This window comes from Notamacropus eugenii, chromosome 4 (assembly GCF_028372415.1).
Source record: "Notamacropus eugenii isolate mMacEug1 chromosome 4, mMacEug1.pri_v2, whole genome shotgun sequence".
Taxonomy (NCBI): domain Eukaryota; kingdom Metazoa; phylum Chordata; class Mammalia; order Diprotodontia; family Macropodidae; genus Notamacropus; species Notamacropus eugenii.
Genome location: NC_092875.1, coordinates 153,256,281 through 153,280,107, shown reverse-complemented (window position 1 = coordinate 153,280,107; position 23,827 = coordinate 153,256,281). Strand labels below are relative to the sequence as shown.

Here is a 23,827-nt window from a genome sequence, read left to right as displayed (position 1 = left end):
AAATCCTTAATTCCCTGCAACTGCCTCTAGAATAAAATGGGAACTCCTCAGTCAAGCATCTAATGGCCTATGACCAGTTGTTTCAGATTTATTTGCATACCTATCTTTCCAGACTTACTTCATATTGCTCTCCCCTTCATTCACTCTACAATCTAGCCAAGCTGGATAAAGCACTGGAATGGTGCCATGGGTAGAAGTCCTGGACTTGGAATCAAGACAGCCTGAGTTTACATCCCACCTCAGATACTTCCTAGCGATGTTACCTTGGGCAAGTCACTTAACCTCTCTCAACCTTAGTTCACTGCCTATAAAATAGGGATTACACGAGCCTCTATCTCACAGGTTTACTGTGAGGATCAATAGAATAAAGCACTTTGCAAACCTTAAAGCCATATATAAATACTAGCTATTAACATATGGAAAGGGTTTGCAAATATTAAGGCGCTACATAAATGGAGGGTGTCATTATTATTGTTGTTGCCTCATGCCTTTCCATAGGCTGCTCTCCACGCCTGCAACACATTCTCTCCTCACTTCTATCTCTTAGAAGGTCCCTGTCTTCAGGAGAGTGTGGGGACTACTCAAAGTCTTTCCTGCTATTTGTTAACTCTTTTTCTTCAAGTTGTTCTGCATTTATTAATGTGTTTATGTCATACTGCCCCTAACAAAACAGAAGTTCCTGAGGGCAGGAGCTCTTTTGTCTTTATTTTTATGTATCCAGTAACTAGCACAGTATCCTTGTACACTGTAAGTACTTCATAAATATTTGTTGAATTGCCTGCTTCTGCTTGTCCCCAGAAGGCAGAACTAGAGCAATGGAAAAAAGCTGCAAAGAGGCAGATTTCTGCTTGTAAATAACAATTTCCTAACAATCAGAACCATCCAAAAGTAGAATATGCTGCCCTGGGGATTTTTAAATTGTCAGGTGGAGACTAGGTTTCACTTTTGGATGATTTTTATTGAGTTGTCTGTTGGACCTGAGTATTATGGCATAGCAGACAGAGGGGTTGTCTTGGAGCCTGGAGTCAGGAAGATCTGAGTTTACGTTCCATTTCTGATATATACTGGCTGTGTGACCCTGGGAAGGTGGCTTATCCTCTTACTGCCTCAGGAAATTCCTAAAGACTATAAATTCTACAACGAGTGCCAATCTACACTGCTAAACGGGGCTTCCTTAGAAGTAATAACGGAATTTCTTAAACCAGTGAAGTCACAGGTCTAGTCTCCCTCTCCCCACACCCCACAAGAAAAAATGTTGGCCAAGATGACCTCTATAGTCCTTCCCAATTCTGAGTGTCTGAAAATATCTTGCAGGAATTGCCAGACAGGAAAGACTTCAAGTACAACCGAACTAGGAGGGAGGGAGAGGAAAGGATGGAATCTACACCTACAATTTCATCATTATGACACATAAAAAAGTGTTTTATTTTCTGAGGGTTCTTTTTCTCCCATAAATCATATGTCTATATGGTCAAGGTCATGGGGAGCTTCTTAATTAGTTCCGAGTAATTTGCAGAAATGAACTTCCTAGTAATAAGGCCATCTGCTCGAGGGATCAGAAAGATTGGCATTATGCTATTTTCTTGGCTACAGCCAATGAAATACAATGTATGAAACAATTTTAACATCATATAATACCATTTCTTGTTTAGTCATTTCTATTCATGTCACATCTTTCTTTTCTGCATTTCTCTCCTTTTTCATTCCTCTCATCTGTTCTATTCCCATACAGTTCCTTCTAATCCATCTTATCTCTTACAACTCTCTGATGCCACCCTCCCCCCATATAGACTACCTTCTTCCTATTTTCTTTCCTCTTTTTTTAAAGCAACTAGAGCCACTAGAGGGCAACAAGCTCACAAAGATCAATATTCTCAATATAAATTAAGATATTCAGATACATGAAAGAAATATTTCAAAACTTATGCTTTAGTATTTTAGTAACATTCATCCTATTAAAAATACAAGGCACATAAGCTACAATTAATCTCAGACAACAGGTTACATAATTTTATTTTGGAATAAAGAAAGTAATTCTTGTTTGATAAGCAGTAGCCACAGAAATAAGCCTAGTTATTATAGGTTTTTTAGAATACTTTGCATAATTTCTCCTTTTCTTTTCCCACTTTAAACTGTCACCTTACTTTGGAGGTATTTATTAGAACACATCAAGGGCCTGGACTCACATAACTTCTATTCATCTGCTAAGAGTCTCACTCCCTATACCACCACTCCTGCCACTTCTATTAAAGAATAACCACCTCAATTTAGATATATTAGATAGTTTAATTAACTAGAATCTAGATCTCCTAAAAATTCTTTCCAAGAAAAGCATGTTGTCTTGTTCAAAAAATTTTAAACAAGAAATTATAATGGAAGTCTCAGAAGTAAAAAGAGAACTCAAAGGGAATCTAGGCTAAGCCTTTAAATTTAGTGAGGAAGAGCTGTGAGCTCTCCCACCCAGCATGCACTTGCCCTCCCCTGCCTCCAGGTGTGGCACCACCTCCTCTCTCTCTAAGGGTTTAAACTTGCCACTTCAAAGTTTGCCATGGATGATGATATTGCTGCTCTCGTTGTTGACAATGGCTCTGGCATGTGCAAAGCTGGCTTTGCCAGAGACGATGCCCCTCGGGCCGTCTTCCCCTCCATTGTTGGGCGCCCCAGACATCAGGGTGTGATGGTGGATGTCTAGAAAGTGTCTAGAAAGACAGCTACGTGGGGGATGAGGCTCAGAGCAAGAGAGGTATTCTGACCCTGAAGTACTCCATCAAACATGGTATTGTCACCAAGTGGGATGACATGGAGAAGATCTGGCATCATACTTTCTACAATGAGCTCCATGTGGCCCCTGAGGAGCACCCTGGGCTGCTCACAGAAGCCCCCCTGAACTCCAAAGCCAACAGAGAGAAGATGACTCAGATTACGTTTGAGACCTTCAACACCCCAGCCATGTATGTTGCCATCCAGGCTCTTCTGTCCCTGTATGCCTCTGGTCATAGCACTGGTATTGTGATGGACTCTGGTGATGGTGTGACCCACACTGTGCCCATCTATGAAGGTTATGCCCTTCCCCATGCCATTCTCCGTCTGGATCTGGCTGGCCATGATCTGATGGACTAACTCATGAAGATCCTCACCAAGAGAGGGTACAGTTTCACTACCACAGCTGAAAGGGAAATCGTGCGTGACATCAAGGAGAAGCTGTGTTACATCATCCTAGACTTTGAGCAGGAGATGAGTACTGCTGCATCTAGCTCTTCTCTGGAAAAGAGCTATGAGCTCCCTGATGCTCAGGTTATCACCACTGGCAATGAGAGGTTCCAGTGCCCAGAAGCTCTCTTCCAGTCATCTTTCTTAGGTATGGAATCCTGTGGAATCCACGAAACTACCTTCAACTCAATCATGAAGTGTAATGTTGACATCCATAAGGATTTGTATGCCAATACCATGTTGTCTAGTGGTACCACCATGTACCCAAGCATTGCCAACAGGATGCAGAAGGAGATTACAGCCCTAGCTCCCAGCACAATGAAAATCAAGACCATTGCCCCACCTGAGCACAAATACTCTGTCTGGATTGGAGACTCCATCCTGGCGTCTCTTTCCACCTTCCAGCAGGTGTGGATCAGCAAACAGGAGTATGATGAATCTGGGCCCTCCATTGTCCACCACAAATGCTTCTAAATGGACTGTGTGTTTTTTTTAATTTTTTTATTTTTTTTGTCAAAAGGGTGTGACATGATAATTGCCCAAAAAAAGAGATGAGATTGGCATGGCTTTATTTGTTTTTTGTTGTTGTTGTTTTGTTTTTTTGGCACTTGACTCAGGATTTAAAAACTGGAACAGTGAAGGTGATAAGCAGTCTAAATATGTTGGAGGCAAACATCCCCAAAGTTCTACAGTGCATCTTCAGGACTCTTGATTGTACAGTTGTGTTTTGTTTTGCTTTTTAATAGTCATTCCAAATATTGTATAATGCATTGTTACAGAGAAATTAGCTCCATAAAAGGAGCTAAGTAACAAATCCTGATGGGGAGGGGGAGAGGGGGAAGGTACTAGTATTGCTTTACATGTAAATTAATGTAATCCTTTAAAAAAACTTTTTGCATCACCTTAATACTTGTTCCTTTTTTTTTTAAATTGTCAGCCATATTGAATGGCTCCCTAAATTCACTCCCTGCCCCCAACATAGATGTGAATGAAGACTTCACAGTCTCCCTGCCAGTTTTATGACATTGGTGCCAGTACTTGGGGGAGGGGAGGAGCTTTACCTGTACACTGACTTAAGACCAGTTCAAATAAAAGTGCACATGTTAAAGAAAATAAATAAATAAAGAGGAAAATGAGGCCAAAAAAGGTTGAGACTTTCTCAAAATCATACCGCAAAATGAATGACTACATTGAAATACCAATATTTGTAAAAGACAGGGAGAGAGGAAGAAAAATGTTTTTGCAAAGTTACTGATAAAAGGATATTTACAATAACAATTTCCTTTCCTTTCAAGTTTCAGATTTCAGAAAGAAAAAAGAGGCTGCATTCCCAGACTACTGCACTACAAACTCCACAAAAGGGTTGGCAAAGTACTATAATCTGAAATATATCCCCAAACACACAGCATTTTTTGTCTCCTGTTCATTGGCACTTAGCATGATACACTTCCAGTATTAAGAAACCAAGGGAAACTAAATTAGGAAACATATTAAAGAAGTTGAGGGTACAAAAATGAATGTTTGTGACTCCCCAATTTTTACATTTTCATGTTCATCTATCAAGGAATGACAGGACACATGATGGTATAGTGAAAAGAAAACTGGGCTGAAAGTTCAGGACACTGAGGTTCTAGGCACCAAACTTGTCACTCAGCAGCTACTACATGGAGTATTTCACAATATCAATTTCTTCATATATAAAAAAATAAATTAGTGAGTTGGGCTTAAGATCTTTAAAGTCCCTTAATAAGCTAGAAACTTTTGATTGAATTGTATATCTGTCATTCTCTAAGTCCCTCTTGCATGATGTTTAGAAGTAAAGGGGAAAAAAGTATTTCAGTTCATGTAGCTTGGGAGAGGAGAGATAAGTATTAAACTATTAATCTTGACTATTCTTAAAAATGGAAGGGAGATGAAAGAGGAAGGAACACAGCTAGGGAAATGCATTATTAATAGTCCATTAAAAAGTATTAAAATATTTTCTAATTTTTCCAAAAAGACTTCTAATTAAGAGTTATAAATGTCTTCTTCTCTGAAATATATTTAGAGAGACATTACAAAACTCTAACATTTAACATTAACATTTTACTAAGCAAGCAATTTTCTTACCCTCATTGGATGTATGTCAGCATAAGGTGGTTTTCCTTCAGCCATTTCTATGGATGTGATACCAAGGGACCAGATGTCTGCCACACAGTTATAACCAATTTCTTGTATTACTTCAGGAGCCATCCAAAATGGAGTTCCAATAACAGTATTACGTTTTGCCATTGTATCCTGCAAGAGCATTATATAAAAATGATTAGAATTTAAACAGCATGGCACAATAATATGTATCCAAGCATATTCATTTAAATGACATAACTTATGCCTAAAGCTAACCATTCATCATACTGATCTTTACAACTATGTCAGAACATAATATTTAGAGGAAGAAGAAACTTTTCAGGTCATCATCTCCAAGCCCTCATTTTACAGAAGAATAAACCAAGACCCACAGAGGTAAATTCAAGGACAGGCCAACAAAAAGAGCAAGAATCAAAATTCAAACCCTGCATTCTAACTCTAAAGGCAATGTTCTTTCCACATCTTCTAATGATAACCTAAAACGATTAATCCTGAAATAAAGCACCTCTCCATTGTTGTAGAAGAAGCTACGCTATAACCCTAAATGATTACAATACAACAGTAACAAAGGCTATGAAAATGACAGTCACATTGTCTCTTTTCTGGAGAATTTAAGCAAATGAATGACAAAATAATGATGCCCTATTCACTAAATGTGGATGATTGCCTAACATGCAAAAAAGAAAGAAAGAAAAAAGAACAAAGTAAATAAGAGATAGCAACACCAGGATTATGAGGTTTTCCCTTAAGAAATTAAACTTGGTGTTCATTTGTTTCAGGTAAAGCAGTGGTAAATTGTGGTCAGTATTTCCTTGCCCAAGACTTATAAACACTGAAGCAAGCACCCATAACCTTAGTTCCTCACTCCTGTAAATATCCTTTTATATCTACTTAAAACAAAATGTTTAATATAAGAAATTCTAAAATCCAATATTAATAGAAATAATGAATAAGAGAGTTGTAAGTGAATTTTGAGGTTATTTAAAGTAAACCCCTGTCCAATTCATGAACCATGTCTAGAATAGTCTAACAAACTGATCAGGAGAGCCTCTCCCTGAACACTTTTTAATGACAAAAAAACTTACTACTCTTCAGGCAGCAGTACATACCATTTTGAAAGAGCTCTAATTACTAAAAGAGTTCTTCTTTTAATTAAGCTGAAAATTATGTGCCTATATCTTCTACCTTAATAGTAGAACTGCCTTTCAGTTTCTTGATCAAGTCTAATCAGTCTTTAACATAGTACCTTTTGAATATCTGAAAATAATTATCATGTCCTTCATAAGACTTACTTTCATTCTTTCAGAAGAAGCAAGGAGCAGGTGATACAGTGAAAAGAAGGTTGAATTTGGGCTCAAGAAAGCTGGATTTAAAGCTCAGCTATGATACTTACTATTAGCTTGACCAACATTTAATCATTTAATCTATCTAAGCCTCGCTTTTTTCATCCATAAAATGGAGATAACAATACTTATATTTCCTACCTCAAAAAGTTAGAGAAATATGAGTTACTGTCATAATAGCAGCATAAAATGCCTTGTCCCAACCTCTTTACAGATATTGTGCCCCAAGACAAGAAAATAATTGTCATAAAATATCAACTTTCCCAAATCCTTCTTATACTTACTGTTAATTGCCCAGCCACTCCAAAATCTGCCAATTTTGCATGTCCTTCTGTGTTGAGGAGAATGTTTCCCGCTTTTATATCTCGATGTATTTTTCTCATGAAATGCAAATATTCAAGTCCTTTCAAAGTAGATTTAAGAATAGTTGCAATTTCATCTTCAGTTAACTGAAAACCAATAAAAATAGACTTTAATCTTTTATGTTGGAAAAATCCTAATTACAACCCTAAAGTGAGACAAACTTTTATTTGAAAATTTTATCTATAAAAATTTTTTCTTTTAATCATGAAGATTACAGGAAAAAGCAAATTACCCCAAAATTTTTCCTTTTGCCTCACTATTCTGTTATTCACCATTTTCACTCCATCCTTTTCCATCAAATAGATGGTTAATTTGACTTATTTTAAAACTCAAGCACAACAAATACATGTCTTATCAACTCTACTAATCACTCTGTGAATTTAACTTTTAAATATCTCATTCACCTGTTACCTAACACAAACGGTGGCTGTAATGCAACTTTTCTCAACTTATACTACAGCTTTTAATGAATTTATATTTTTCTTTGTTCCCTTTATCATCTGGCATCTTCCTTATCTGTAGCCAGCAGGCCATAACGGAAAGGCAAAACAACGTGGTTTTATAAAAAGAAGCAAATCAGGGATCATTGAACAACCGTGCTCCTGAAAGAAGTATGATGATTTCATCCAGAAGATGTTGAATCTTACTCTCTGTCAGCTAACTACTACTTAGAAAACTTCTACTTCCCACTCCAAGGACCAAATGGAGATGAAAGGGAAAGAAGAATGAGGTCTTACTTTGAGAAAGGGTCATGGTAGAGAGAGAGAGACACTACTGTAATACATTATTAAGATAGCAATATATTTCATAAATAACAATGCAGAAGTTTAGTTTGAGGGCTTTTATATTTTAGTTTGAATTTAGTTTGAGTATTAAATTTTTAACACTTATCTATTTGCAATTCCACAATCCAAATGGGTTTTTTTCCTCTTTGTAACCAGGAGACTGTCTGATGAGGGCCTAATCCTTAGAAGATGCTCAGATTTGATCTTTCATGTGCAAATATTTCCCCCGCTGCTTCCCATCTAAGTACTTATAGAAATTTGGCGAGCCTACTTCTTTGGTAGAGTGACCAGGAGGCTGGTGCTTTGTGATGTTAAGGAGCCTTCTGGTTAGCCCTAAGGACAGAGGAGTCCAAAAATAAAGACGAACTAAGAACTGAGTTTTCATGCAAATATGTTTCTCTCTTAACGCATTTATTCCCTAGCTGGGAGTCAGTTTTTAGAAAGGTGTCACATACAGTTGAGAAATATGTATATTCCATTCTATTTTCACTCAGGAATCATATTGATCTATGCTAACTATTCTAAAATTCTGTTCAGGGCCTTTGTGTGTAATATGAAACATGTAACATGAAACATTTCCATGTGTGTTCACATGTTTAAATTTTCAACCCTCCTTTTTTTACTTCAGATAATATTGTTTCATGTGATTCGTGCTACCCCACTCTTTTCTCTATGTTTGTATATTCTTCTTCCACAATCCAATTATTAAAAATAGGAAGTTCTACCCTCTCCTCAATTCTTCCCTAGTATATTTTTTTCTCCTTCCTTTTCTTTCCTCTCTTAAGATCATCAAAAGAGAACAAAACAACCTCTAGGCCCCTCTTTATCTTATGTACCTCCTTCTATGATCAAGGAAATATTAGAATTTAAAATGAACATGTTTCTTCTCCCCCATTAAAATATGAGTATTTTGTCACTGTTTAGCCATTTCCTTTATTTTTCTTTATTTCTTCTGCTTATCATGTTTGCATTTCAAAGATCCTACCTAGCTTTAGTCTTTTCATGGGAGATACCTAAAAGTCTTCTATTCCACTATTATTTCCCTGTAAGATTACACTCAGCTGAGGCGCTGTCAAGATAGTGGAGTAGAAAGACACACATCCTCTAGCTCTTCCCCTACAGCCCACAAAATACCTGTAAAGAAAGCCTCTCAACAAATTCTAGAACAGCAGAAGTCAAAGAAAGATAAAGTGGAGGAAATTTCTAGCCCAGGGTGACCTGGAAGGCCAATGGGAAAAGTCTGTCAGACGGGACGCAGAGCAGAGCACAGCCCAGCCTTGGTTGCACAGCACCAGGAGGAGCAGGATCAGAGCAGACCTCAGGGTGGAATTCCCAGAAGCAGAGGAGGTTCGCTGATCCCGGAACCCACAGACAACAAAGATACTTCAAAGGTCAGTGAGAGGGCTTTTCACCTCTGTGACAAGGGAGTAGGGTCCTCCCCTAGCCCCAGGTGGGTGACAGCAGCAGCAGCAGGCAGCAGCCAGCAGCAGCCAGCTTCCACTAATAGAGCACTCAGTTTAAAGCCCCTGGGGGAACTGAGCTGCTGATCTGAACCTCAGTCCTGAGTAGTGGCCTTGGTCCCTGCCTAAAGCCCCTGGAGGAACTGAGCAGCTGATCTGAACCTCAGCTGATAGCCTGGCCAGGGAGTAAATTCCTCTCCCTTGATTGTACCACAGAGTATACTCTACTCTTGACAAAGGACCCAAAAATCAAGTAACTGGTTGGGAAAATGGCCAAAAAAGGGAACAAAAATAAGACCAGAGAAGGTTACTTTCTTGGTGAACAGGTATTCTCTTCCATCCTTTTCAGGTGAGGAAGAACAATGTTTACCATCAGGGGAAGACATAAAAGTCAAGGCTTCTGCATCCAAAACCTTCAAAATAAATATGCAATGGTCCCAGGTCATGGAAGAGCTCAAAAAGAATTTTGAAAGTCAAGTAAGAGAAGTGGAGGAAAAATTGGGGAGAGAAATGAGACCGATGCAAGGAAATCATGAAAAACAAGTAAACAGCTTGCTAAAGGAGACCCCAAAAAATGCTGAAGAAAATAGTACCTTTAAAAATAGGCTAACTCAATTGGCAAAAGAGGTCCAAAAAGCCAATGAGGAGAAGAATGATTTAAAAAGCAGAATTACCCAAATGGAAAAGGAAGTTCAAAAGCTCACTGAAGAAAATAATTCTTTAAAAATTAGAATGGAACAGATGGAAGCTAATGACTTTATGAGAAACCAAGAAATCACAAAACAAAACCAAAAGAAGGAAAAAATGAAAGATAATGTAAAAAATCTCATTGGAAAAACAACTGACCTGGAAAATAGATCCAGGAGAGACAATTCAAAAATTATGGGGCTACCTAAAAGCCATGATCAAAAAAAGAGCCTAGACATCATCTTTCATGCAATTATCAAGGAAAACTGATATTCTAGAACCAGAGGGCAAAATAAATATTGAAAGAATCCACTGATCACCTCCTGAAAGGAATCCAAAAAGAGAAACTCCTAAGAATATTGTAACCAAATCCCAGAGTTCCCAGGTCAAGAAGAAAATATTGCAAGCAGCTAGAAAGAAACAATTCAAGTACTGTGGAAATACAATCAGAATAACACAAGATCTAGCATCTTCTACATTAAGGGATCAAAGGGCATGGAATATGATATTCCATAGGTCAAAAGAACTAGGATTAAAACCAAGAATCACCTACCCAGCAAAACTGAGTACAATACTTCAGGGGAAAAAATGGTCATTCAATGAAATAGAGGACTTTCAAGCATTCTTGATGAAAAGACCAGAGCTGAAAAGAAAATCAGACTTTCAAAAACAAGAATCAAGAGAAGCATGAAAAGGTAAAGAGGAAAGAGAAATCACAAGGGACTTACTAAAGTTGAACTGTTTACATTCCTATATGTAAAGATAATATTTGTAACTCTTGAAACTTTTCTCAATATCTAGATAGTTGGGGGGATTATACACATACACAGAGAGAGACAGAGACAGAGACAGAGCACAGGGTGAGTTGAATAGGAAGGGATCATATCTAAAAATATAAAATTAAGGGGTGAGAGAGGAATATATTGAGAGGAGAAAGGGAGAAGTGGAATTGTACAAATTATCTCTCACAAAAGAGGCAAGAAAAAGCATTTCTAATGGAGGGGAAAAGGGGAAAGGTGAGAGGGAAAAAGTAAAGCTTACTCTCATCACATTTGGCTCAAGGAAGGAATGACGTGCACTCTCAATTTGATATGAAAATCTGTCTTACACTACAGGAAAGTAGGGGAGAAGGGGATAAGCAGGGTGGGGGGAATGATGGAAGGGAGGGAAAATGGGAAAAAGGAGCAATTAGAAGTAAACACTCTAGGGGAGGGACAAGGTCGAATAAGAGAACAGAAGAAATAGAGGACAGGAGAGGATGGAGGGAAATATAGTTAGTCTTACACAACATGACTATTATGGAAGTCAACTGCAAAACTACACATATATAGCCTATATTGAATTGCTTGCCTTCTCAGTGGGGATGAGTGGGGATGGAGGAAGGAAGAGAAGTTGGAACTCAAAGTTCTAAGAACAAATGTTGAGAACTGTTTTTGCATACAACTGGGAAATAAGAAATACAAGTAATGATGTATAGAAATTTTTCTTGCCCTACAGGACAAGAGAGAAGATGGGGATAAGGGAAGGGAGGGGTGTTAGAAGGGAGGGCACATTGGTGGAAGGGGCAATCAGAACGCATGGCATTTTGGTGAGGAGGGGAGAGACGGGGAGAAAATTTGGAACTCAAAATTTTGTAGAAATGAATGTTGAAAACTTAAAATAAATTAATTTAAAAAAAGATTACATTCAGTCATACAGGGTAAGCTACTCTTGTAAGCTCTTCTCTTTTGCCTTTGGGGATATGCCCTTTTTAGATCTTTGCTAGAGTATATAGGGGGGAGGTGGGCTCTTCCTTTCCCTCTGCCAACTTAATTAAGTCTTCTCTCAAGTTTTCAATTCTATTTGCTTAAATTCACTGTACCTGTCAATTCCTCACTGACTTGACCTTTTGCCAGCCTACACTGCAATCTCTTCAGCTGTAGTAAAGTGAAAAACATCACTTACTCTGAAGTCATAGGACTTGATTCAAATTCTAGCTTTGTAATATGTGTGACTTTGGGCAAATCACTATGCTTCAGTTCCTCATCTTTAAAAAGAAAGGTAGAACTAGATCATCTCTAATATCTCTTCTAGCTCTAAATCTGTGACCATATGATCCCTTTTTCTTCACTGGATGCCAGTTTTTGCTCTGCCTTGTACCACAATCAACTCAATACTGACAATGCATGAACCCTTAGTTAGCTTGCTCTTTGAAAAAAAAAAAGGAAAAAAACCCTGCAAGGTTTTATGATGGAAGTAAAGGTAGATTTTGAGATTTTTTTATATTTTAAAAAAATGGTCTGGTAAAAATTAAAAGAATTTTCTGAACTAAGATTTTAAGATCTATTTCAATTCCCTCTCTCAGGATCAGAAAGTCACACTTTACCACTAGCACTGTGACTAAGTTCCTCATCTCCTAATTCCTCTTTCTAGTACAATATAAAACATTTTAAAATTGTGGAAACCTTAGAGTACCATATGAATATCAGCTATTTTTATTACATGACACTACTTTTTTATTCATTTGAAAAGCTAAGCCTAGAACACGACATAATGGAACAAACACAGGGCCCAGAGACCAGGATTCAAATCCTAACACTTTCTAGCTATGTAACTGTGAACAGATTATTTAACTTGTGTGAGCCTGAGCTTCCTCATTTTTTTTAACTGGAGAAACTGAAACAATACTTAAAATATTTATCTCATTGGGCTGTTGTGAGGAGTATTTTTTTAAATAAAGTATTTTATAATGGGAGCTATTATTGTTTTTATCTTTGTCTTCCTTCACATTTTTGTGATTTTTGCCCATGGGTACATGCTCCATCAACAAAGAGAACAAACCTTTCATGATTAAAAAGACTCTGAGAGATTCTGTAACCAAAGCTTCATCACTCTGTGGCTGTCTCAGTGATAAGCCTCTTAGTTTATCTCTCTTCAGATGACAGATAAATCATCACTGGATCTATACTAGAAGTCTTTACAGTGTGATAGGTCCTGCCTCCCAAGTAGCCTAACCTTGGAAAACCTGAGGTCACCATGTTAATAATATAAATAAGAACTGTATCATAATAACAACTGTAGGATGATAATAATCATATGATAATATTAATAGATGCTAAAAGGGCTTTTGGCAAAATCCTACACATTTTTAAAAATCATATGAATAAAGGGAACTTTTCTTAATATAGAAAATAGTATTTGATCTAAATCCAAGAGCAAACACTATATATAAAATGGAGAAAAGTTAGAGGTCTTTCCAATAAGATCAAGAGTAAAGCAAGGATGTCCATTAGCACCACTACTATTTAACACAACATTATAAATGTGAGATACCACAATAATATATGAAATAGAAACTAAAGGAATAAACGGAAGCAGAGGAAACAAAGTCATCACTTGCAGGTGACAGAATGGTATACTTAGATAACTCTAGAAAATCAACTAAAAATTAACCGAAATCATTAACTTTGCAAAATTGTAGTATATACAATAAATACATGTAAATCACCAGCATTCATACATAACCAATAAAATCAGCAGGAAGAGCTTAAAAAAAAAGGAAATTCCATTCAAATAACCAAAGGAGCTATAAACTACATGGGAGTCTATCTACCAACATTACCCAAGGACTACATGAGTATGAATAAAACACTACTTGAAGAAATATAAACCTAAATAACAAGCAATATTAGGTTGGTTGAGCCAATATAATAAAGATGACAATAGTATCTAAATAAATTCACTTGTTCAACATTGTGCCAATCAAACTAACAAAGCCATATTTTATACAACTGGAAAAAATAATAAAATGAAAGTCATAGGGCAGAACAAAGGGTCAAGAATGTGAAGAGTAAGCATGGCAGGGGGAAGGGGAGACAGAGGAAGAAATAGGGTCTCTCAGTACCAGACCTCAAATAGCATTACAAAGTATTAATCACTAAAATAAGAGAGAAAAAGAGAAATTATTGAAACAAATCAGGTACACAATATACAGAAATACACACAGTAACAGTGTTTGATGAGCCCAAAAACCAGAAGAAGTGCTATTTGACAAAAACTGCTAGGAAAACTGAATAATAGTCTGCCATAAATTAGGTTTATACAACATCTCATACCATATACCAAGGTAACCTCCAAATGAATGCATGACCTAAATATAAAAAGTCACATCAAAAATTAGTGGTAGGTATTTCTTCAGTGTACAAGTATTGTTAAGAAAATGTCCCTCCTTATATCTACTCTCTGTCCCTCACGTTAGCTCATGCCTACAACAAGTTCCCCTCACAGGCCAGGCTCTAACTCCATGTCAGTGAAAAAGAAATTGCCTTTCAGATTTATGGAAAAGAGAAGAATTCATAATGTAACAAGTGATAAAGAGGATCATGAGATAAAAATGCACAATTTTGATTTTAAAGTTTTTGCACAAACAAGAGGAACAGGTAACTAGGGGGAAAAATTCTTCGTAACAGGATTCTCTGATAAAAATCTCACTTTCAAGATATATAAGGAAATTATTAAAATGTATAAGACTAAGAGCCATTTCTCAAGACATAAAGGGTCAAAGAATATGAACAAGCAATTTTCAAAGAAAGAAAAATAAGCTATCAAAAAAAAAACGTGTAAAAAAGCTTTAGATCACGCCATAACTAGAGAAATGCAAATTAAAGCAACTTTGAAGTTTAACTTTATACCACCTATTAGCGTGGCAATGACAAAAGAGGAAAATGATCAGTGTTGCAGGGGCTACAGAAAAACAGGTACACTAGTAAACCGTTGGCAGAGTTGTTCTGTAAAGTAATTTGCTTAAATTATTATGCTTAAAAAGTTTCTAAATTTTCTATATTTTTGGCCTGGTTATACCACTCCTACATCTCTTTTTTCTTCAACAACCCAATTATGAGAAATAGTTAAGTTCCATTATCTTCATTTCTTTCCTGGTGCATTTCCTTGTCTTTCTGCCTCCCTGCTCTAATCTAACCTTACCACTGCCAGATTAATCTATCAGATACAAATCTAGTCCTATCAAGTCTTCTCAAAATTTTTCTGCAGCTCTCTATTGCTTAACTAGTAAAATTCAAACTCTTGGCTGGCATTCAAAGCCCTCCATAGGATACTATTTCACTATGGAACCTTTTCAAATTTGGCTTATACTTCTTCCCACATATATTCCATATGCTGGCTAAATCATACTCTTTACTATCTCTAACCTGCTTTCTATATCATTGTTGGTGTCTTTCCCTGTTCCTGGAATGACTGCTCTACCCCATGATCTATCACCACTCAAATGCCACCTCTTCCAAGAAGTCATCCCTGATATTCACACACAAATATGTGAATATTTACTTATTTAAAAGTCATATACACATTCTACTATGCTAATAATTATTGCAAATACATATAAAAATAATAATTATTGTAAACATACCAAACATTAAAATTTTAAAAGGATGAAATAAAGATTAAATAATATTTATTCCTAGAATCAAAGTTCCTAGTTCCTAGCGTAGACCCACATTTTAGGAAAATCACTTTGGAAGCTGTAGGGAAGACAGATAGAGCAGAGAGATTTGAGGCAAGACAAAGGATGAGGAGACTATTTCAACAGTCCAGGGAAGAAGTGATGAGGGTATGAAGTAGGGTTGTAGCTCTGTGAGTGGAGAGAAGACATCAGATGTAAGAATTACAGAGATACAAACATGATATATGTTCAGTGACAGTGAGGGAGAGTAAATAGCTAAAGATAAAAACAAGATTTCACCAAAGGTAACAACTTGGGTGACTTGAAGGTTAGTGATACCCTTGGCAAAAATGGAATTCACAAGACAGTTCATATTGTAATGAAAGACAATGTAATGAGATCTATGATATATACTGTAATCTACTCATACCTGCTCACCTAGCATGACTCATTATGTCCCAATCAAAATGAAAAGAGAGTAGAAAAGGGCTCTTACTCGCAGATCACTGCCCTGATGTCAGAGCCTGCTTTATGGGAGGCACCTACTGCAACAACGAAATTATTTGGAGGTCATAAGGTGGACATACAGGTGAGGCATTTTTCAATTGGCACATACACATCTATTGCTGGTATCCAAAGAGGCATTAAGTTATAATTTTCCTGAAGGGACAACTCTAGGGGCAAAAGAAGGGAGACTAGAAATCTGCAGAGTAGAAGCAGAAAGGATGAGGGAATACTGAAAGATAAGGATATCCAGGGTTATGTTGGAGACAAGTCCTATGAATGGCTACCATAGGAGTGGTAGGATTTATTTTATCTTTCCATCTTCCTTCTAATTGGTTGATCATATATCCTTGAGGTCAAGTCATGGCTCTAATCAAGGCAAAATACAGCACCCACTGTGGAGACTACTGTCCTAGGAGCACTTATCTATATCATTTGTTATTTACAAAATGGTAAATAAGTAATTATTTTATTTTTGTATGACATCTCTTCAATGAAATTATAATTTCCTTGAAGGCAGGTACCACATATTATGTTTCTTTTGCCCTTACCTAAAACCTAGTATAATGTTAAGTACATAAAAAGTGCTTGCTAAGTATCTGTTAAACTGAAATGAGATGCCTGAGGCAAAAATGTGCAAATTTGGGAGAATGTACACAATATAAATCATGATGTTGGAAAGCACATGTAACAGAAAAGAAAGATAAGCAAATAATCTGGTAGGGATTTTTGTATCTGACATTTAGATTTCTTTTTACTTAGAGAGCTACCATGAGCCACCTTAACAAGAAGTGCAACTAAAGGGTTATTCCAGCAAGAACACAGCAGAGGCATTAAGTGTAGAAAGATTCAATGTAGTATATAATGAGCAATTAATAAGTTTTTTACTCATTAATTTATTCAAAGTAGGTCAGTGCAAAGAGAAGTTAAAAAGAAAAGAGAAGTTTATTTGATAAATGGACAAGGCTTGGACTAAGGAACAGCTGAGAAAAGAGAGAGGGCCAACCAATCTATCTAATAATTCATAGAAGTAACAAAATTTAGTGACTGATGACATGAAGATAAATAAAAATCAGCAAATAGTCAATATAAAATTACTATGCATTTCCAAGTTTAGGAAGAGAGACAAGATGATGACTGAGAAAACAATAGTTTTCCGTCCACTATACTTTAAGGTTATGCTTTAACATTCAGAACAAATAAAAATTCACAAACAAAATCCAATATTAACTAGTACAATTACAAACACAAAATCACTTGTGTCTCTCTATAAGCAACCGCTCTGAAGCCAGTTCTTTTACTTCAGCTTTAAATAGGATATATCTGCAACCATAGATTCTCTAGTTACAATTACTTCAAATATAAAGAGATTAGATAAAATAGACAGACAGATAGACAGACAGATATGAGGCTAGGACTTCCCACTAAAATATAAGGAAGACTAGATCAGACCCAATCATAGAATTTTATGAACTGAAAAGACCTTAGAGGTTATCTGGGGCAGCTAGGTGGCACCGTGCATAGAGCACTGGACCTGGAGTCAGAAGATGTGAATTGAAATTCACCTTCAGGTACTTCCTAGCTGTGTAACCCTAGGCAAGTCACTTAGTTGCTGTTTGACTCAGTTTCCTCATCTGTAAATTGAGGATAACAGCCCCTACTTCCCAGTTTTCTTGTAAGGATCAAAAGAAATATTAATTGCAAAATGCTTAGCACAATGCCTGGGACATAGTAAGCACTGTATTAATGTTAGCTGCTGTTATTATTGTTGTTGTTAATATTATCTAACTTAGCCACTGCCCAAATTAGGAATACTATCTACAATACATCCATCAAGGGATCATCTGCTTATAAACACCCTTGCTTCCATGTCCTTTTCAATTATGTTGACATAACGAGACTTTCTAAATTCTAGATTTTACCTGTCTTGACCACCCTTGAGACTTGGTTATACCTTCCTACTTTGCTGACCCAGCATCTCAGACTCCTTATTTGAACCTAACTACAATAAAATATTGACTCTCTGCCCTCAACATACTGGCTTTCACCTCTGTCTTCTTCCTGATATTTGGACTCAATTATACTCAGCTCACTGATCGTGGACTCTGACAGCCTCCTGGTTATTTCTCAGTCCCAGGACTTTCCTGACAAGATGTCCTTGATTCAGTGGTCACCAATTCCTTATAATGATGGTATCTTTCTGTGCCTCTTCACATCTTCCTCCCATCTTCTTCACAGCTGGGCATATGGCAAATAGAAATGATTAGAGAGTGCTAAATGATTAGATAGTACAGGAGAAATTGAAGGCAGTCCAGAAAAAATTAGGAAGGAAACTGCAGCTCCTAAGAAAACTTGAAAAGGTGAGCTGAGAGTACAATAGGCAAGAAGTCTTCTTAAGGCCAGCTAGCTGACAAGATGATAAGAGCAAAACTACAAGAGTAAAGGGAAAGGTAGGCATATACTCCAGACATTTACACTCTTGGCACTGCTTTGTTCAAAATGAATGTGCATCTTCATTGAAAAAGTTATGTTCAGAGTGGAAAAAGATAAAAAGTAGACAACAGTCAAGAGACATTTATTAATTGTATACTATATTCCAGGCACTGAGCTAAATGCTAGAGACACAAAGAAAAGCAAAATCACAGTCCCTCGGAACAATGAGCTCTCATGCTAATGCAGGAAAGAACATACAAATAACTATGTCTGTACAAAATACATATGTAGTACATAAAGGGTAATTTCTGAGGGCATGAATTTCTTACAGAAAATCAAGGAAGTGTGAAGGGGTGAGGAGGGAAAGCATTCCAGGCAAAGAGATGGCCATGAAAAAGGCATGGAATTAGAAGACAGAGTAGAATGTGCAAGAGTTGGGTAGCAAAAAGGGAGATGATGCTGAATCATAAAGTACATGGAGGAGAATAAAGTATAAAAAGACTTGAAAGGTAGGAAAGGACTATGCTAGTCAAGTTGCAAAAGCCAAAGACAGGATTTTATATTCAATCATGACACTTATAAGGAAGCAGTAGAGTTGATTAACTAGGGGGTGAGGGTAATATAAAAAGACTTGTACTTTAAAAAGACTACTCTGGTAACTGAGTGGAGGATAAATTGGTATACAGAAACACCAGAAGCAGGGAGATCAACCAGTAAGCAATAGTCCAGGCATGAAGCTATGAGATCCTGAACCAGATGAACATAGGCATCAGTCACCTTTAATATAGAACAATCTTTATAAAACCTATTTTAAAAGTCATCAAAATAGAAAAAACAAATGATGTTTCTTTTAAACTTCTTTTTCTCAAAGTAGTGGTATTTGTTAATAATTTTTAGAATGTGTAATGCACAATGCATTCCTAAATCACACAATTTCAGTGTTTAAAGAGAACTCAGAGGCCCTCTACTTCAATTCTTAATTCAAAGAATTCCCACTACAAAACACTCAAAAAAAGTAGAAGTCAATACAAAGAAGGTATTGAGGGACAGAGGAAGGAGTTCACTTTCAAGGACAGAGGAAGGAGTTCACTTTCATCTGTCAGAAAAAGGGAAGTAGAGTTTGCTATAAAAACTCAGCTCAACAGAGAAATGGGAATGAACAGTGAGAGAATAAGAAGGATAGATATGGAGTAGTCAAAAGCAAAAACAAACAAACAAAAAACCCTATTCTCAGAAAAGAAATCAACCAACAGTGGCTTAAAAATAAGGAAAGAAAAAGTAAGAATCTATGAGGAAGCAGGGATCGAAGAAAGCAAAAGGTATAAGAAAACAGGACAGAGGGAAATGTACAACTGTTGATCATTAACTGAAGGTGAATGGGATAAAGTCACCAATAAGTCAAAAGCAGAGCATAATGAATTGTTCTATATAACAATATGCTATTTACAAGAAGCATACTTGAAACAAGGATTCAGAGTTAAAAAAAAATGGGGGACTGCAGAAAAATCTATACTGAACCAGCTGAACTAAAAAAAAATGAGATAAGCAATCATGATCCTAGACAAGGAAAAGCAAAAGTAAATTTATTTAAAAGAAATAAATGGGGAAAATACATTTTGCTGAAAGCTTTTATAGACAATGAATTAATTCTAATACTTAACATATATGTACTGAACAACATAGAATCTAAATATTTAAAGGAAAAGCCAAATGAGTTATGGAAAAAATACAGTAAAATTGCACTAGTGGGGTCACCAATATCCCCTTTTCAGAGACAGACAAATCTAACAAAAAATAAACAAGAAAGAAATTACAAATTTAAGAAAAGTCAGATATGATAGCTCTCTGGTGATTATTGGCTAAGAACAGAAAGGAATATAAATATTTCTTAGCTGTGTATGGCATATTTACAAAAGTTGATGACATATTAGTGTATAAAAAGTTGCAAACAAATGCAAAAAAGGGAAAAATATTAAACACTGGTAACTACTGTGCAATACAAGTTATATTCAATAAAGGGTCACTGGGAAAAAACAGATTAGAAATTAATAAGAAATTAAACAACCCTAAAAAACGTGGTGTAAAAATTATAGAAATGGCAGATAATTTCATTCAAAATCAAGACAAAACAACATATCCAAATCTGAGGGATGTAATTGATGCAGTCATTAGGGGACAATGTCTATCTCTAAATACTTTTATAAAGGGGAGTGAGAAGGGATAAGAGAGACAAGAAGAGAGACAGAGAGAGACAGAGAGAGAGAGACAGAGAGAGAGAGAGACAGAGACAGAGAGAGAGAGAGAGAGAGAGAGAGAGAGAGAGAGAGAGAGAGAGAGAGAGAGAGAGAGAAACAGAGAGAAACAGCTTACCTAAGTATACAACTACAAAGAAAACCTAGGAAAACAATCAATTCTAAAACCCCTAATGAACACCAAAATCAAGGTAGAGATTAATAAAACAGAAACAAAAAAATGAATAAAACTAGGACCTTATTTTTAAAAGAAACAATAAAAGGGATAAACCACTAATTTGATTAAAAAGAAGAAACTGAAAAACCAAATTATTGGTATCAAAAATGAAAAAAGGGGGAATTCACAACAAATGAAGGAAATGTATGTTATCCTTTAAAACTATATGACCCAGGTAGGTACCAAAAATTCCATAATTTAAATAAAATGGGAGAATATTTGTAAAAAAAAAAAATACCCAGATTAATACAAGAAATAAAAATGTTAAACAACCTACTCTCAGAAAAAGAAACTAAACAAACCATAAATTAATCCTGCCCTCCCACCCCAAAACACCCTGAATTCTATCAAGCAATCATGGAAAAATCAAGCTATTTGTACACTGTTTGCAAAAATAACAAAAGGTATCCTACCAAATTCCTTCAATGATACAAAAAATAAGATCTTGATCTCTAAACTAAGGAAGGCTGAACCAGAGAAATAAAACTACATACCAATGTCCCTAATAAACAATGCCAAGAATTTTAAGCAAAATATTAATGAAGAACAACATACTTCAAAAATTGTAACTATGACCCACCTCCTAATAGAGAGATGATTAAACAAGAGGCAAAATGAGACGAATTTTTGGACATGGCTAATGTGGGAATGTGACTTTTTTTGTCATGGGGGCTTTTCTTTGTTTCAAGTGAGAAGGAGAAAAATGCTTAAAAAATGAAGAAAAAAAATTTTTTTTAACCAACTCACATGTAAAAGAAAAAGAAAATTGTTTTTAAGACCTTTTAAAACTGCTTCAACATCAGTCATTTGAATGTAATTCTAGGGAACTAGGAGTTATGGTGTAGGACTCTGAGAGTCAAAAAGAACTGAGTTTGAATCCTGCCTTAGACAGTCAGTAGTTGGGTAACCCTGGGCAAGTCAAAGTCAGCTTCAGTTTCCTTAACTGTAAATTGGGAATAATAACAGCATCTATCTCACAAGTTTATTGTGAGGATCAAATGACTTAACAAATATATTTGCTTTTCCTTCCAATTCTTCTGAAATTATCCTATCTTTACAACAATTTTAAGAAAATAAAATGTAGAAAATAGTTTATGTAATTTACACAGAACCAAGAAGGTATTCAAATATAACTTAGAATCTAAGAAGCAGACTGTTAGTTCCTTTCTCAAACCACAATGCTCTTTCAGTGATATTTGTAAAGAACTTAACAATCTCTTCAAATAAAAAATGTAATTACTATGTTCATACTCTAGAGATTTAGTTCAGGCTCTTGTCCTTAAAATAGGCTCAATTTTATTTCTATAATTACATGTGGAAGACAATATCTTTTAAAAATCATTTGAATCACATTTGATAATATGTAAAAAGGAGAATGAACTATGAATGAAATACTGCAGTAATCAGGAATGGAAATAAGACTTGTAGCTAAGCATGATACATTAAAAGACGGAAGTCTACATCTGGTTTCAATATTGGTATGAAGGCACTGGCAAATTTAAAAAGGATCTCATTGTTCAAAAACAAAAAGATGGTTTTGATAGGATTTGGTCTTTTGGTTACTTTTGTTTCTAAGTCATATGATTACTGTAATAATATGATACATTTAATATGTCATTGCATGTATGGTTTTGATAAAAATGCACCCACCAACTTGTCTCAGGGGCACATGTATAAAATGTTTTTTTTTAAATACATATGCTGCTTTAATGTTTTTATTATTTAAAATGTCAGAGAAAATGAGCTCAAATGTAGTTCTTTTGATTTACACAACAATAAAAATTTTAACGTTCTATAAATGAAACTTTGATCAGCTTAAATAAACCACACCAATTTGATGCAATCAACTGCCTAATATTTCAATGTATCTGAGGCAAGTTGCTCTATTTACCAATAATAAAGAAACCATTTCAAACTTCTAAATTACCCGTATACTTTCACTGATTCATGTAAAAATGATTTTAAGCTTTACCATTTAAAAATCTATTTTTTAAAGGAGAAAATTCAATTAAGATCAAAAAGAAGGAAAAACTCTAATCATTTTAAATTGTCAAACACAAAAACAGTTACACACACGTACACACACACACAAACACACCCAACTCATAAATAATGGAAAGACACATACAGAGGTAGCTGACCCGAGTTTAACCCTGGCCTCTACCACTCTAGAATCTAGTTTCCTCATCTACAAAATGAAGGGAATGCACTGGATTACCTGTAAGGTCCCTTTCAGCTCTAAAAACTCTAGACAACCATAACTACATACAAATGTGCCCAGGTGCTGGGCAGCTTCAAAGAAATTGAGAAAGGACTAAATAAAACTAAATAGCTAACCTAATAAAAATGATGAATACTATAAGAATAGGGACTGGAGTAAGGAAGTTGACACAACACAAAGGTAGGTGGCACTGTGGGTAGAGTACTGGGCCTGAACTCAGGAAGACTCATCTTTCGGAGTTTAAATCTTGCCTCAAACACTTACTAGTTGTGTGACCCTGGGAAAGTCACTTAACCCTGCTTGCCTCAGTTTTCCTCATCTGTAAAATTAGCTGGAGAAGAAAATGGAAAACCACTCCCATATCTCTGCCAAGAAAACCCCAAATGGGGTCATGAAGAGTAGTATACAACTGAAAACAACTGAACAAGAACAACAATAAGAATAGGAACTGGACTTGTGATTTCAATGGTACAGGGAACTCTGGGTCAAAGAAACTCCCTTTACCAATCAGTGCAAGTCAGCAAGCTCTTCGCACTTTAGTCTTAGAGAGATACCTGGAATGCTAAGAGGTCACATGACTTCACCAGTCACAGGGCTGTTTCACAGATGAGAACTGGACCTAGGTCTTCCTAGCTTCCTGTCCAGCTCTCTATCCAATATACCATACAACTATGGCAAAATAGTAAATAAGGACCTTTAAAAAGTTATATTGTCTCTCTTTTCAATTTCTTCTTTTTAGACTTTCATAGAAATCTATTATAAAGATATTTATCATAGGTTGACTATTA

At 36.0% G+C, this 23,827-nt stretch overlaps 1 protein-coding gene and 1 pseudogene across 16 annotated transcripts in view; one reads left to right on the top strand and one right to left on the bottom strand.

The window, feature by feature from the left end:
- Positions 1-23,827, bottom strand: part of STK3 (serine/threonine kinase 3) — a 548,351-nt gene that overhangs the window by 380,987 nt on the left and 143,537 nt on the right. For all 16 annotated transcript variants that reach the window (XR_011965838.1, XM_072603417.1, XM_072603412.1 and 13 more), the window contains 2 exons: positions 6,965-7,129; positions 5,320-5,487 (listed from right to left, as the gene is read on the bottom strand). Coding sequence is in view for 15 of the 16 variants with exons in the window: in XM_072603417.1 (XP_072459518.1) it covers positions 5,320-5,487; positions 6,965-7,129 (333 nt within the window). In the remaining variant the exon portion in view is untranslated. The remainder of the gene's footprint in view (positions 1-5,319; positions 5,488-6,964; positions 7,130-23,827) is intronic.
- On the top strand, positions 2,470-4,972 carry LOC140500671 (actin, cytoplasmic 1 pseudogene; annotated as a pseudogene).